Below are 15432 nucleotides of genomic sequence, written 5' to 3' on the forward strand. Positions count from 1 at the left end.
TCCTTCCGCCTCAGCCTTCCAAGTAGCCGGAATTATAGGCGTGCACTACCATGCCCGGCTCATTTTTTATTTATTGTAGAGATGAGGTCTCGCTAAGTTGCCCAGGCAGGTCTCGAACCCGCAGGCTCAGGCAATCCACTCACTGTGCGGTTTTATTAAGTGCGCTGAATCTGCCCCATTGCTGGTTTTGCTCAAATCTCCTTGTCTTCATCAGAAGAAAACAATTGCTGAGGAGAGAATATAAAAGCTTAGACCGAGACTAAAGGGAAAAGTTAACATTCCGTTGGTTTCACTTTTTAAATTTTGGTGCCCATGAAGACCTTCCTTAAGAAAATAATAGAATCCTGTTATATTTTCTTCTGCCTATTAAATAAATGCTGATAAGCTTAGAGTGTCAATGAAAAACATCACATTTAATGTTGGCATTTGTATGTCTCAACATCTACTAGGCTTATACTTTAAGTCATTATAGATAGTTTTCTCACCCATCTATTACTTGGCAAACAATATGGAGTTGAGAGAAATATAGTCTAAGACCATGAAACGGGCCTTACACTGTGGAAAGACCATATAGAGAAGAATCACATAATCTTGCATTTCATTTGGTCAAATAAACTGAGAAATAAATACTGGTAAATGAAGTTACCTGTGAACAAAAGTACTTGTTGAATGGTATTTGTTTAAAAGAGAGTATAGTCATGACTCTCTCAGAAATGTGAAATGAGCACACATCGAAGATTACTGAACTCGATTAATTAGAGAACCAGTAAGATGCTATAACTAGTTCAAAGGAAAAGCCAAAGAACCACATATATACATGAAATATACACCACAGATAAATATTAAAAATATATACTGCATGTGTATCAGCAATGCTGAAATGAATTTATAAAGAGCTGCAAAACTGGGAGGAGACCAATCAATTGTATTTCTGCCTGACTAATTTCATTTCTCCACTTTTTTTCCTAGTGATTTCATAGCTTCAGGTTTTACATTTAGGTCTTTAATCCATTTGATGTTGAATTTTGTTTATGATGAGAGATAGATCTAGTTTTATTTTTCTGCAAGTAGACATCTGTTTTCCCAGCACCATTTATTGAAGTGATTGTCCTTTCCCCAATGAGTTCTTGGTGCCTTTGTCAAAAATCAGTTGGCCATAGATGCATGGATTCTGTTCCACTGGTCTATGTATCTGTATTTTTAAAATTCAAAATCATTATTCTTAAATTTTTCTTGAAGGCTTATGAGTTATTACAGCCTCAATGTTGCTTCTCTGTTGGCTTAAATTCCAAAATCTCCTTTTGGGGTATCTGCTTTTGAGTAATTTTCCATAGGAAGAATGGGCTATGACTATTAAGCAACATGGTGGTTCAGATACCCCTGTAAATGGAAGAGTCTACTGGAAGTGACTTAAGGCACATTTCAAGTGGCCACTAACTATGTCTTTAAAAATATATACATAAAGATGTGTGTGTGTGTGTGTGTGTGTATGTGTGTGTGTGTGTGTGTGTGTGTGTGTGTGTGTGTGTGTGTGTGTGTGACACCTTCATAGCATCTCTCTTCCAACTTTTAATGTCTGTATTGCCTTTGGTATAGGGAGAAGGTTTGACCTAATTTTTTTGTGCAATAAGAAAAAAATCTAGGATCGGATCATGTCCATCTTGATATTTTAGTGGTGATAAAAATGATTTAAAGCAGGTGACTGTTTTCTTCTAGGAAACAGCCTGGTAACCCTGCTGTGCCACCTGTTCAACACCCATGGACTCATTCACCATTTCAAGTTAGATATGGTGACCTTACACCGATTTTTAGGTAAGTCTTTTTAATCCATATTTTACCCCCATTTCTATGAATACTGACAATGCATAATACTCTTTGATATAAAGTAGCATAGCACGGTGAGTGAAGAACCTCAAATTAATTTTAGAGATTTTATATTAACTTTAAAACATGGCTTACTCATCTTAAATCCCTGAAAAATTGTGTTTGCTTGTTTGTTTTTGTTTTTTGGTCACCAGGCTGGAGTGCAGTGGCATGACTATGGCTCACCACAGTTCAACTTCTTGAGCTCAGGTGATTCTTCTGCCTCCACCTCCCAAGAAGCTGGAACTACAGGCATGCATCACCACACTGGGTTAATTTTTTTATTTTTTGTTTTTGTAGAGGTGAGATCTTGCTATGTTGCCCAGGCTGATCTCAAACTCCTAGGCTCAAGCAATTCTCCTACTTTGGCCTCCAAAAGTGCTGGGATTACAGGTGTGAGCCACCGTGCCTTGCCTGAAAGATTGTTTACTTGATTACATATGACTCTTGAACAACTTGGTTAAGATGTTACCCCCTTGCAGCTGAAAACCCCTGTATAACTTTTGACTCCCCAAAAACTTAACTACCAATAGCCCACTGTTGACAGGAAGCCTTTCCAATAACAGACAGTTGATTAACACATATTTTCTATGTCCTATGTATTACATATTGTATTCTTACAATAAAGTAAGACAAGAAAAATAAAATGTTATTTAAAAATCATAAGAAGGCCAGGCATGGTGGCTCATGCCTGTAATCCCAGTGCTTTAGGAGGCTGAGGTGGGAAGATCACTTGAGGCCAAGAGTTTGAGACTGGCTTGGGCAACATAGTGAGACTCCATCTTCACAAAAAATATAAAAATTAGCCAGGCTTGGTGATGCGTGCCTGTAGTCCCAGCTACTCAGAAGGTTGAAGCAGGAGGATCACTTGAACCTGGGCACACCTGGCTGCAGTTAGCTGTGATCATGCCACTGCACTTTAGCTTAGGTGACAGGGCAAGACCCTGTCTCAAAAAAAAAAAGTAAGAAAGAGAAAATGTATTTACTATTCATTAAGTGGAAGTGGATCATCATGAAGGTCTTCATCCTTGTTTTCACACTGACTAGTCTGAAGAGGGAGATGAGGGGTTGGACTTTGCTGTCTCAAGCATGACAGAAGCAGAAGAAAATCTGAGTATAATGGGTCCTGTCCAGTTCAAACCCATGCTGTTAAAGGATCAATTGTAGTTATGTTTATAATAAAGTCTATATAAAGAAAACTATCGGGCCGGGCGTGGTGGCTCATGCCTATAATCCCAGCACTTTGGGAAAGTGAGGTGAGAGGATTACCTGAGCCCACGGGTTCGAGACCAACCTGGGCAACTTGGCTGGTCTCTACAATAAATCAAAAAATTAGCCAGGCTTGGTGGTGCGTGCCTATAGTTCCGGCTACTTGGAAGACTGAGGCAGAAGGATTGCCTGAGCCCAGTAGGTCAAGGCTGCAATGGCCGGGAGCGTGCCACTGCCCTCCAGCCTGGGCAACAGAGTGAGACTCCAACTCAAAAAGAAAGAAAGAAAGAAAGAAAATCATCAAATAACAGCAGCCACAACCAGGTTAATATGGTGCTTACATCTTCTGGGAACTCTTCTAAAAACCTGCCTTTAAGTTATCAAAAAATTTAGTACTCTGCTCACATGTTAAAAACCCTCAGTAGAATATGCCTCAATTCTAATAAGAACATGAGTTATTAAAATCTTCCATAGACATTTTTAAAATAATAACTACCATTTATGCAGGACCCACTATGAGCTGGGCACTTTTGGTAAGTTATTTGTAACCATTTGAACAAATCTGCGAGTTGGGCATTATTATTACCATTTGGCCCACAGTTAAGAAGAGGTGCAGAGAGGTTTCATTACTTGCCCAAAGCTAACAGCTAGTATGTGAAAGAACCTGAGTCCAAGCCTAGGTCTGTTGACTTGCAAGCCCGCCACCTTTCCGCTCAACTTCCAATCATCACTCTGTATCAAGCGGTAGCCAAAGTTTGTATTTGATTTTGTGCATATTCTTATTTGTGAATTATCCAAGGCACGTCTGTAATCACCAAATGGCTTTTCTCTGCCACTTAGCATGTTTCTGGCTTCTTTGACTTGCCTCATGACTGTACTTAGATTTTGGAAACTGACTTCATGCCATCAGGAGTAAAATAGTAGTGACAATGATAACAATAGCAGCCACAACCATGCTAATATGGTGCTTACATCTTCTGGAAGCTCCTCTAAAAACTTGCCTATATTTACACGTAGTAATCCTTACAGCAACACTTCGAGTTCATAGTTGTTGTTATACCCATTCTATAGAGAAGGAAACTGAGAAACTTTGCAGTTAAGTAACTTGTCCAATAAAGATAATAAGTGATAGAACCAGGGTTTAAATAGAGTTGTAAAATAAACCTGCTGAATAAAAGGCATATGCAACACAACAGAAATATTTGAAGCTAGCCACAACATGGCTTTTTCCAGAAGCACAGATAACCTCAAGTTGATTGTGTTTTCATTGATTGAGCAAAGTAATGGTCATGAATAGGGCCAAATAATTTCGACTTGTCTAAAGAGGGAGATAAAGATACTTTGGACATGTGTATACATACCCTAAGAATATGTAAAGAATGCAAAGACTTGACTGTGGGATTTATACCAGAATCCAGACCCAGATTCACAGCAAGAGCTGAGAGAATATGGACACACTTGCAAACCGAGGCAAGTCTATACACACCGAATGTATTGCATCCTAGGCATTGCCTTGGGTATGGAGCTGAGCTGAAGCAGGCTACTGTCTTCTGTAAATAGCAAACCAAAATTGCCTTGCCTGTGTCTGTACTTGGTTCCAAGAGCACTCTAAGTCTTGCATTAGAGTGGAGGAGCGTGAAAGATGATACCTTAACTTGAATGAGGTAACAATAAATCCAAGAATTCCTCACTTGCATCTATGCAGTATTCTGAATTTCTGCCTGAAGAAGCCCCAGGTTTGCTTTGGTCAGTGTTTGATATTCAAAGCGATAAGCCAGTCTTTGGACCTCAGCAGTCTGATGCTCTTTGAAAGGAAACCTCGTCGATGACATATTATTCATAAATGGCAGCACACATAATCAAACTATAGTATGAAATAAAGTCCTTTTCCTACAAATTTATTTTTCTATGAATGACAGCCTTTATGAATGTCGGGGTGGGGGGGGTGGGGAATTTATAAAGGAGGTGAGAAATCCCAAGGCCTCACAAATCCTTTGGCCTCTCTCCCTGTGCTCTCCATCTCCTCTTGCTAAAAACAGCCCAGTTGAACTGCCAAGTTTGCAAACCACGTTTATTTTTAAAGGAGTCCAGGCTGCACATTTCAGAGGCACTGATATTTTTAAGCAAAAAGTGCTCTTAGTAAGTCTGAGCTAGTACACCTCTCCCGTTTGGATTTTAGCTGACTGAGTTGCCTGTTTATCTCCTAGTCATGGTTCAAGAAGATTACCACAGCCAAAACCCGTATCACAATGCCGTTCACGCGGCCGACGTCACCCAGGCCATGCACTGCTACCTAAAGGAACCAAAGGTAAGGCAAGACCCAGCTGCCTCCTCAGCTACCTGGAAATGCCAAGGAAACTACCCGCTAGGCCCGGATCACCCAACACATCTGAGTGACTGTGTTATGAGTCATTCACAATATAAGTACAAATTTTGATATTGTAATTTTAGTATCACCTCTGAAAATCTTATAATATTTATAAGAAAGGATCTGAATCTTCCCTCTGAAGTTTTCTTTCATATTTTGTATATTTTCTTTTTTTGAGTAGGAGTCTCCTTCTGTCGCCCAGGTTGGAGTGCAGTGGCACACACACAGCTACCACAGCCTCTGCCTGCTGGGCTCAGGCGATCCTTCTACCTCAGCCTCCCAAGCAGCTGGAACTACAGACACACACCACCACACCTGGCTAAATTTTTTTATTTATTGTGGAGATGAGGCCTCGCCAAGTTGCTCAGGGCTGGTCTCAAACCCCTGGACTCAGGCAGGCCTCTCGCCTCCACCTCCCAAAGTGCTGGAATTACAGGCACAAGCCACCACCTGTATATTATGTATATTTCCAGACAGCATTAGGAAAAAACAACCCTCTCTGTGATACATCTTAGATATTGTCAGTGGTCCCAAGAACCAGTTCTTGTGCCCTAGACCTTTGCCACACACAGCACTAGCACTGAACTTCACTGGAAAAAGTCTCCCATCTCATGGTTTTTTATCAACAAATGGAATCAAAACACCTCAATGCGCATGTTCCATTTCCTACTAAGTCAACTGGACAGCCTGATTCAAGGCCCAAAAAATTCATGAATGTCAAAAGACCCCCTTAGCAAGAATGCTCTGATGCAATAAACCAATTCAAAACTAAAAATTAAGAACATAATTCTAATGCTCATTAATCAACATCTAGGCAACTCTTAGCTGTTAAAATTTAGTTAGTATAATGTATAAGACAAGTTTTCTTAAAGTTCCTGAATAATGATATTCCAGTCCAAGACTGTTTAGTTCAATCCATTTTCCATTCCACTAAATGTACAGATGCTTTGGCCCCCACCACTAAATATTGTATATTTACCAAACAGGCATTCTCGGGACAAAGCTGGATGGATGCCTCATCCTTGTGAAATATCCCAAAGACATTACTGGATTTTGTTTTTTTTAATCTCTAAGTAGTAGTCCAAATGTTGTAATGTACCACAGAGTTGTGTTTTTAAAGTTACTCCTGGATTCCCATATTCCTGCCTGTTTTTCTAGCTAACCAAAAAATTACAGATTCTCTCACATTGCTCGCTATTTATCACAATCAAGAAAATATGCACATTTTGCAATTCAGCCACTTCTTTCTAAGAAGTGGCAAAGATATATTAGATAGTTGAAATATGCAAATGATTGTTTTAAATATGTCCATCATGTGGGTTTCAACTTTTCCCTTCACTTACACCTTTCTCGAGGAACAAAGCTGATTTCAGTGACATCAGCTTTGCCAACAAGCCATGCCATCACAACTAAACAAAATAGAGTGGCAGTAGACAATGGGGTACACCTGAATGACCTACATAATTTGAGTTTACTCAGTTACTTTCCACATAGTTCTTTCCTTTTTTCCTGCTATTCCATGTGAATATCACCTCACTGAATGCTTCAGAGGACATAGGTCTGGCCAACAGGCCTAAGCAATGCCATGATGCCTCATTCGGTTTGATTTAATGAAAACAAATGTGAGCGTATGTGTGGAAACACACCACTCACTCTCTCAATTTGATTTGTCAACAGCTTGCCAACTTCCTCACGCCTCTGGACATTATGCTTGGACTGCTGGCTGCAGCAGCTCACGATGTCGATCACCCAGGGGTGAACCAGCCATTTTTGGTCAAAACTAACCACCACCTTGCCAACCTATATCAGGTAATAGAGCCCCACATGGAGTCAGACAAAGTACGGTCAACTGCCTTAGGCCCAGTGGTCAAGCCTGAATCTTACCCTTGGAGATAGCCTTCGTTCAGGGTCAGCCTCAATGATGGAGACCACATCCAAAGAGTGTGGGTTTGAAATAGGCCCAGCATAGGCCCCAAGGGAGATGGAATTAATTTACAAAGATATTCAAGGAATTCCATTTGCTCCAAAGCAGGTTTGAAATTGACCTCAATCGAACAGGATTCTTGAGCCTACCCTCTTGTAGTCTGAGATATCTTTCTTTTTTTTTTTTTTTTTTTTTTTTTTGAGTTGGAGTCTCACTCTGTCACCCAGACTGGAGTGCAGTGGCCGCTCCCGGCCACCACAACCTCGACCTGCTGGGCTCCGGCGATCCTTCCGCCTCAGCCTTCCGAGTAGCTGAAACTACAGGCACGCGCTACCATGCCCGGCTCATTTTGACTTTATTGTAGAGATGAGGTCTTGCCAAGTTGCCCAGGCGGGTCTCGAACCCGCGGGCTCAGGCAATCCACTCACCTCAGCCTCCCAAGGCACGGGATTACAGGCTGAGCCACCGAGCCCGGCTTGAGATATCTTTCTTCATGGAGACTGTCTTGCATATAATGAACAATTGAAGCCAGTTCTTAAAGGACTTCTATAAACATTTCCCAGGCTCAATCCTAATTCAGTCTTGAGTCTCTGGGGCCATCTGAACTTTATTGGCCTCTGAGTAGAGGTGTGTTATCAAAGACAATAGGCATACTCTGTTCCTTATAGAACAGTTCAGTAACATGAGTAGGTTGGCCCGAAGAATTCTAATCTACAATTTTGTTTTAGATATTAAACCCTATATCATACATGAATTACTTCCAGAATTTTCAGCGTGGGCCTTTGGATACTTTCAGTGGTCATTAACAAAATCATTTCACATAAAGGAGTCATTGATCTCAATTTTAGTAGATCTTTTGAAAAAAATGAGTGCTGAAAGTATTCCTGACAGATCCCCATAATGTAGCTGCATTAAACAAGATTTTGCAGCTTGAATGCATTCGTTTCCAATAAAGTACAATTGAAACATGAAAATAAGCCTTTTTCCATCCATTTGCTTAACTTTTGGCACAGATAGGAAGTGGTATTCAAGACTTATGGGTCCACCTGACATGTAGTTGAGCACAAAGTCCCCTCCGGCCGTTAGTTACCATCTGGGACTGGAATAGATATGGCTATGGGGCGGAGACAGGACTTCAGAACTAAGAAACCCTTCTGATAATAAGCTAAAAATTAAGCAGAGGTAAGTTAAAAAACTAAATTTTCTAAGCCATCCCATAAGCAAAATGTATTGCTTGAGAAAAGACATAGACTGGAGGAGAAAAATGGATGACCGTCTTGAGAGCCCCCAAATAGGTTTTCTATTCCTGTCAATTCTGACTTTGTCAAGTGTCTTTTATTTGACAAAAGAAGTCAATCAACAAGGTAGGCTACTTGATCGATTCCCATATAATACAAATACATAATTCTAATGTCTCATCAAATAAGTCATACCAATGAAGTTTAAGAGAGTGCCTACTGCTTTTGACTGATTTGTACATAAAAATAAGAATCATAAGACTGTGTTTTGGCATGTAGGAAAAAAAACATACAATGAATTCTCATTTAAACAGGAAATCAGAAAGAAACATGCCAGATGGTAAAGAAAGAATAAAAATAAGAAAATAAGTGTAGCGTTTATTAATAATGAAGTAAGTGTGCATTGATAATGAACAGAAATTGATTCTCAAAGAACATTTCAGTCTGATTTAGATACTAGAAGTTTTCTCAGAAAAATGAATTTTTTATTCAAACTTTCAACGTGAAGATAATTTTTAACATTTTTTATCTTACTCTCTTTATTAAAACTAAACACTCCAATACAACCAAGTTCTACAACCTGAAATGTAACATATAGCCTTGTATATTTTTAATCATCAACTGTTTATTGCATATATTAACTGATATACTAGAATCTAGGAGTTCGAAGATAAACAAGATACAATCTTGCCCAATCGTGTCTGATCCAGATCCTCAAAATGAACAAAATCCAAGCAAACTTAATCCCAATTTGAAAAGAGTTTGAGGAGTTAGGTAAAGGTATACATAGAGATACAATTTTTTTTAATCTTCAAAAAATAAATTCCTATGCTATTTTTTATATCCAAAAATGTTGCTACAATAAAGTAAGCTGTTGTTTTTTTCCAGCAGTAAATTCATCCATCAGGACTATCTGACTGGTTTCTCTAGGAAAGAGAAGGACCTTTTGATCATAACTAGGGAGAAATTGGAGTATAGGGCTCAAAAACTACATTCAAGATACTGTCTTCACCAGTCACCAGCTCAACTGGTCTTTGAATCTCTTGGAGGCTAGAGATACCTGTCTTTTATGTTTTAGGAACAGTTTTAAAGGCAAACCAGTACCACATGGTAATATCAAGATACTTCCAGATACAGTGGCTCCGCTTATAATCCTAGAACTTTGGGAGGCCGAATTGAGAAGCTTGCTTGTGCCTAGGAGTTTGAGACCAGCCTAGCAACATAGTGAGACCTTGTCTCTACAAAAAAATAGAAAAGTTAACCAGGCATGGTGGTGTGTGCCTGTAGTACCAGCTACTCTGGAGGCTGAGGCAGAAGGGTTGTCTGAACCCAGGAGGTAGAGGCTGTGGTGAGCAGTGATCAGAGTGAGACCCCCAACTCAAAAAAAAAAAAAAAACCTTCCAGTGTCCTACAGTCGACTAGAATAAAAGCTGAAACATCTCTCTGCCAAATTGGTACTTTAAATATTAAAAGTAAAAATAGGTTTAAATGACCTAAAAATAATATGAGATTTCATTTTTTCAGTTTGATCCAAAAAAAGTATGATGCATTTGTATTTTGCTATATACCATCATTTATTAACCATATGAAGAAATACCAAAAAGTTAAAGAAAATTTCTTATTAAAATTCAGTTCAACAGACTATAGACTAACCTTTATTCAACACTTACTGAGATCCAAACACTGTGCTAAATGCTTTCTATGTACTGTATTATTTAATCTCCACATTAACCCAGTGAAGTGGGTCCTATTATTATACCTATTTCCAGAAAGAAGAAAATTGATACTTAGGAAATTCAAGTGTTTTTCTGAAAAATAAACAGCTAATTAATGGCAGAAGTGAGGTTAGAGCTAAAGTCTTTGTTTCCAGAGCCAAAGGGCTTAAGAACAACATGCAACTTGCCTCTGAAATTCATACTGATCACCTACTGATTACAAGAAACTAAGAGCGCTCCTTTCATCTTCCTATTCTGGTGAGGGAGACAAGAAGATTTTCAACAGGTGACTTAAAGTGTAAGGGACCTTGATAAGTACTCTGAAGTGTATAACTACAAACAAATGTAATGGGAAGACAGAGGGAAAAGAGAAACTGATTCTACAGATGGTTTCCAGAAAAAAAGAAAAGTCATGAGGGAAGAATGCTATAAACTGGGCCTTCAAGTGTGACGTTTTTAATAGCTGAGATGAAAGGACATTAGAGTCAGGAAGAGCCGATATTCTTTTGGGCTTAAGACCCATAACCCCAGAATAACTGAAAACGGAAATGTCCCTATGACACTTAGCTTAGCGTGGTGCTGCCACTCCGGCCCCTTCTCTTGAATCAGTGTCTTGTGCATATCATGATTAAGCATGTATTCCCTCCTTTGTAGAAACTTCAGATTTGTTGTATAGGACATGACCTGGGTCAGGAAACGTTCACTCTGCATTAAGTTGTAGGTGAGGAACTGGCACAGTCTTTCACGTTTTCCTTCTCAAGGGAGATAAAAAATCACTTTACGTAACATATAAGCTAAGAGACTTACGGCACATGATATTTTAAAATCTTTGGAACTGGAACCTTTTCACCTCTTGAAGTCCTGTTGGTCGAGACATGAATGGACTTTTAAGAAACTATATGTGTGACCCGCCTCGGCAGCGAGACCCCATCTCTACAATACATCAAAAAATCAGCCGGGCATGGTAGCGCGCGCCTGTCATTCCGGCAACTCGGAAGGCTGAGGTGGAAGGACCGCCAGAGCCCAGCAGGTCGAGGCTGCGGTGGCCGGGAGCGGCCACTGCACTCCAGTCTGGGCGACAGAGTGAGACTCCAACTCAAAAAAAAAAAAAAGAAACTATATGCATATTTTCACAGAATGTACGTCTGCACATTTTTCTAGGGAGAGGATCTATAGCTTAGCTTACTCTCATCAAATGTTAAAATGAGTTATAGATTACAAAACCGTTGCGAGCCATCATAATGAATGAAAAAAAATCTATGCACATATATACACAAAACTTAGATGTGCACACATGCACATGTGGTCAACAAGAACACCGTAGAGAGGATATGCCAGGAATCTTGTGGCTTTGAGAACACCCTGTGCGTGACTTTGCCACAATCCAGATTTACTATAAATGAGAAAACATGAACGAGAGCTTCCTCTCCCTCCTTTTGTTGACTGTGCTTCTTTAGTTCTAATAAATAAGAAGATCCTTGCATAACACCCTGCATGTTCTTCTGCCCTGAGATAAAGAGAGAGCCGGGGCAGCTGGAGTGAAGGCCAGGTCAAAGGGCTCCCTCCCATTGTCTGCTGTCTGGGCCGGGCTCATTAGCCAAACTGCCAACCAAGTTCAACATAAAGGCACTTCCACCTGGCACCTCTCTCATCAGACTGGCAACAGTCCAGGTGTCCCGGGTGTACTGAGAGGAAAGGGAGTATGCGAGAGGTAGAACTGAGAATTACTTTCTGTCCCTTCACCCTCCAAGTCCACCTACACAGATTAAAGAAAGGCTCAGCAATTGTGCAAAATAAGCATTAAATCAGACACAGCATTGATCACTACGGTTGTAAGAAATCACTTTCAGGTCAATTTAAAATTTAATTTTTTTGATAGACTCTAACTGTATATTAACTCATGACAGAACATGAATACAACGTATTCATACAATGTATAAATACAACGATGACTAATGAACTGTCCCATAAACATTATATTTATGACATTCTATAATGTCTTGCAGAAGTTTATAATCAGTTTTCTTAGTCATTTATTACAAGCACTTACAGGGGGGCAGCCTTTTTAACCACTTTTTATCCTTAATGACTCTGAATCACCAACATGAAGTTGACCAAGCCAGGAAGAATGTTCTCCCCGCTTGGTCCTATGACCTCTCTTCCAACAAGCATCTGCAAAGATTATACATCACCTCACCCTTTCTACAATGTGAAAGGTGTTTTTGGCAAGCAATGTGAAAAGTATAAAAGGAGACTCAAATCTGATTTTCTGTTCTGTAAAGTTTCTCCTGGGCCTGATCAGAGCATAGGTCTCCCCCATAGACTGAAAGTGGTATCTATGCTCCCTGCTGTCAGATCAATGTCTCGGGCAGAGGCAGATCGAACTAGACATGTTCAAACAGGCATTAATCAAGCAGTGTCATAGTTTTTTCAAGGGCCAAGGACTCTGAGGCCTCCTGGGCTGGGGATCTTATAGTGTTACCAAGGAGATCTCTTGGCTAGTTAGGGAAAGAACACAGCAGACGCCATTATTTTGTAGGATCGTCTGTCTTGTTTCATGCGCAGTTAAAAACAAAAACACAGGCAGTGTTCCTCTTGTCATTTTTCCCCTATATTCTCTGGATTTAAAAGGCATGATTAATTCTGATTTCTGTTGTACACCAGATTCAGTTTATCATCATCATTCGAAGTATTTTCATCAAAGAAATTGTCCACTAAATAGGGGGAAACAGTTGAAAACTACCTTTTTTTTTTTTTTTTGAGTTGGAGTCTCACTCTGTCACCCAGACTGGAGTGCAGTGGCCGCTCCCAGCCACCGCACCTCACCCTTTCTACAATGTGTTCCTACTGGGCTCTGGCCATCCTTCCTCCTCAGCCTTCCAAGTAGCCGGAATTACAGGCATGCACTACCATGCCCGGCTGATTTTTTGATTTATTGTAAAGATGACGTCTCACTGCCCAGGCGGGTCTTGAACCCGTGGGTTCAGGCAATCCACTCACCTCAGCCTCCCAAAGGCGCGGGATTACAGGCTGAGCCACCAAGCCCAGCTAAAAAAACTTCCTTTTTTTGACAGCAGCTCTGCTCTGCCAGAATCTCTTTGACAAATAGCCTCTTGACTCAATTCAAAAACCTGTGTTGGTGGTTTATTCCATGCCAGGTGTGTTGTTATTAATGAAAAAAGGGATTTTTTTGTTGTTGTTCTTAAGGCGAATAATACTTGATAATTCAGACACAAAAGAAAATAAAGGTTTTGCCTTAGAAGTTTTGAAGGTTTTGTCTTTTCCAAATTAAAATTCTAATAGGTTTTGTTGCCACTAAGGTAAATGCTTACTCTTTCAACTTTAAGATGAAGATTATTCTTAAACCTACAAATGTAGGCCACTAGACTGTATTGTCATTGGGATAATGTGAAATTACTGAGTGATTCTTCCGACAGACGTGATGCTTAATGTGGTATTCTGAAACAGGCTAGGATTCAAAGGAGAGTAAAATGGTCTCATCTCACCATACGTTCAGGTCTCCATGAGCATTTCTGACAATTTTCTTTTTTTTCCCATCGCCCTTTTGTTAATATTGGCTGTTAACCCTCTGTAAAAGCCAGATGAGTCTATGAGAGTAGAGCCATTTCTCTGCTAGGGAAGACACAACAGCATGATCTCTGGCAATTCGTCAAGAAACACCAGTGTATCCAAACCTGCTCACCAGCCCTCACCCATCTCCTAGTTCAGGGCACCAGCACCATTCTCTCACCCACTCATGCTCAGCCTTGCTAGGTCTCAGATCTTTTTCCACTTTGAAGCCAGAAGCAGTTTCTTGAAATTTACCTCTGACCACACAGATTCCTGCTTAAACCCCACTGCTCCTCAGGATCAAGTCCCATGGTCCGCCCCCGTGCACAAGCCTGGTTCTGATCTGACCCCTGCTAGAGCTTCCAACCTCACTTCCCCATGACTCTCCAAGGCTTCTGTGCATCGAGGTCTGAACTACTTTCAGTTTCCCAAACCTATCACTCATGCCTTTATTCATTCAACAAGTATTTATGGAGTGCTTGACACATGCCAGGTGCTGGGAATACCATGGATGAGCAAAGCAAATAAAAACCCTGGCTTTCTTCTAGAAGAAATATAAACTAAGTAAAATAGGTATTCCATTAGAAAGTGATCATTCCTAAAGACAAAAAAAATCATAAAAACTGGAGGAAAATATAAAGTGTCCCTCTGACTCACAGGTATTCACACACACACACACACACACACACACACACACACACACACTCACACACACAGCTCTTCCTTCAGCCTGTTTTGATCAAAGGTACTCTTATATAGTAAACTTACAAGGTAGCATGTAGTCTATACTCACTGACTTCTCTCTGTCTTGCTAATCCTTTTGATCTCAACTTGGACATTATTTCTTCTAAAAGCTTCTTTTTCTCTAAAAATCCTTCTTACATACTCCCCCTATAAGATTTCATAGTCTTCAATTACTTCCCATAACACAATATTGATCTCTCTAATTGCCATTGCCTGATTAGATGTCTGTTTCCCAAGAGACAGTAAATTTTGAGCACCTGACTCACCCCCGATATATCCTTAGTATCTAGCGTAGTTTGGGTATTCAGTGAATACTTAATAGTTGTTCCTGCTGGTTATTACAGTCTCACTAAGAGTATGCTAAGAGTGCACCATGTAGGAGTAGCAATGATTTCAATATTCTTTATGATGATCTCATTTGCATCTTGAAATTAACAAATGCTATCTGATATTTGTCCTTTCTGAGTCATTTACCTGATCCTGGTTGTCTGTGAATGAGGAGTGGGAAAGAGACAACTGCTCTAATAATTCAAAAATCTTAACTTTTATCTAAGTCTAAGGATTCCACAACAGAAAATCCCAAGTCCAACTTCTTTCAGATATTGACTAAAAATGCAAATAGAATTCTTTTTTTTTAAATAGTTCTCTTAACTTCTGCAACTACTGAATGTCAGGATTGGGGATATTAATTATTCAGTACCCATTCAACAAATATTTACTTATTTTAGTGGCACTATGCCACCTCCTGTGGCACAAGGATGAATAAGGTACACTCCCTGCCCTCAACAGCGGTCATGGATG

At 40.0% G+C, this 15432-nt stretch overlaps 1 protein-coding gene across 1 annotated transcript in view; it reads left to right on the forward strand.

Annotated features, from left to right (window-relative positions):
• PDE7B (phosphodiesterase 7B) overlaps positions 1-15432 on the forward strand; it is a 146609-nt gene that overhangs the window by 101094 nt on the left and 30083 nt on the right. The window contains exons 5-7 of the mRNA XM_008054213.2: positions 1717-1812; positions 5280-5380; positions 7118-7249. Coding sequence (XP_008052404.1) covers positions 1717-1812; positions 5280-5380; positions 7118-7249 — 329 coding nt within the window. The remainder of the gene's footprint in view (positions 1-1716; positions 1813-5279; positions 5381-7117; positions 7250-15432) is intronic.

The sequence above is a fragment of the Carlito syrichta genome, unplaced genomic scaffold (assembly GCF_000164805.1).
Source record: "Carlito syrichta isolate Samal-C Ts95f unplaced genomic scaffold, Tarsius_syrichta-2.0.1 Scaffold289251, whole genome shotgun sequence".
Taxonomy (NCBI): Eukaryota; Metazoa; Chordata; class Mammalia; order Primates; family Tarsiidae; genus Carlito; species Carlito syrichta.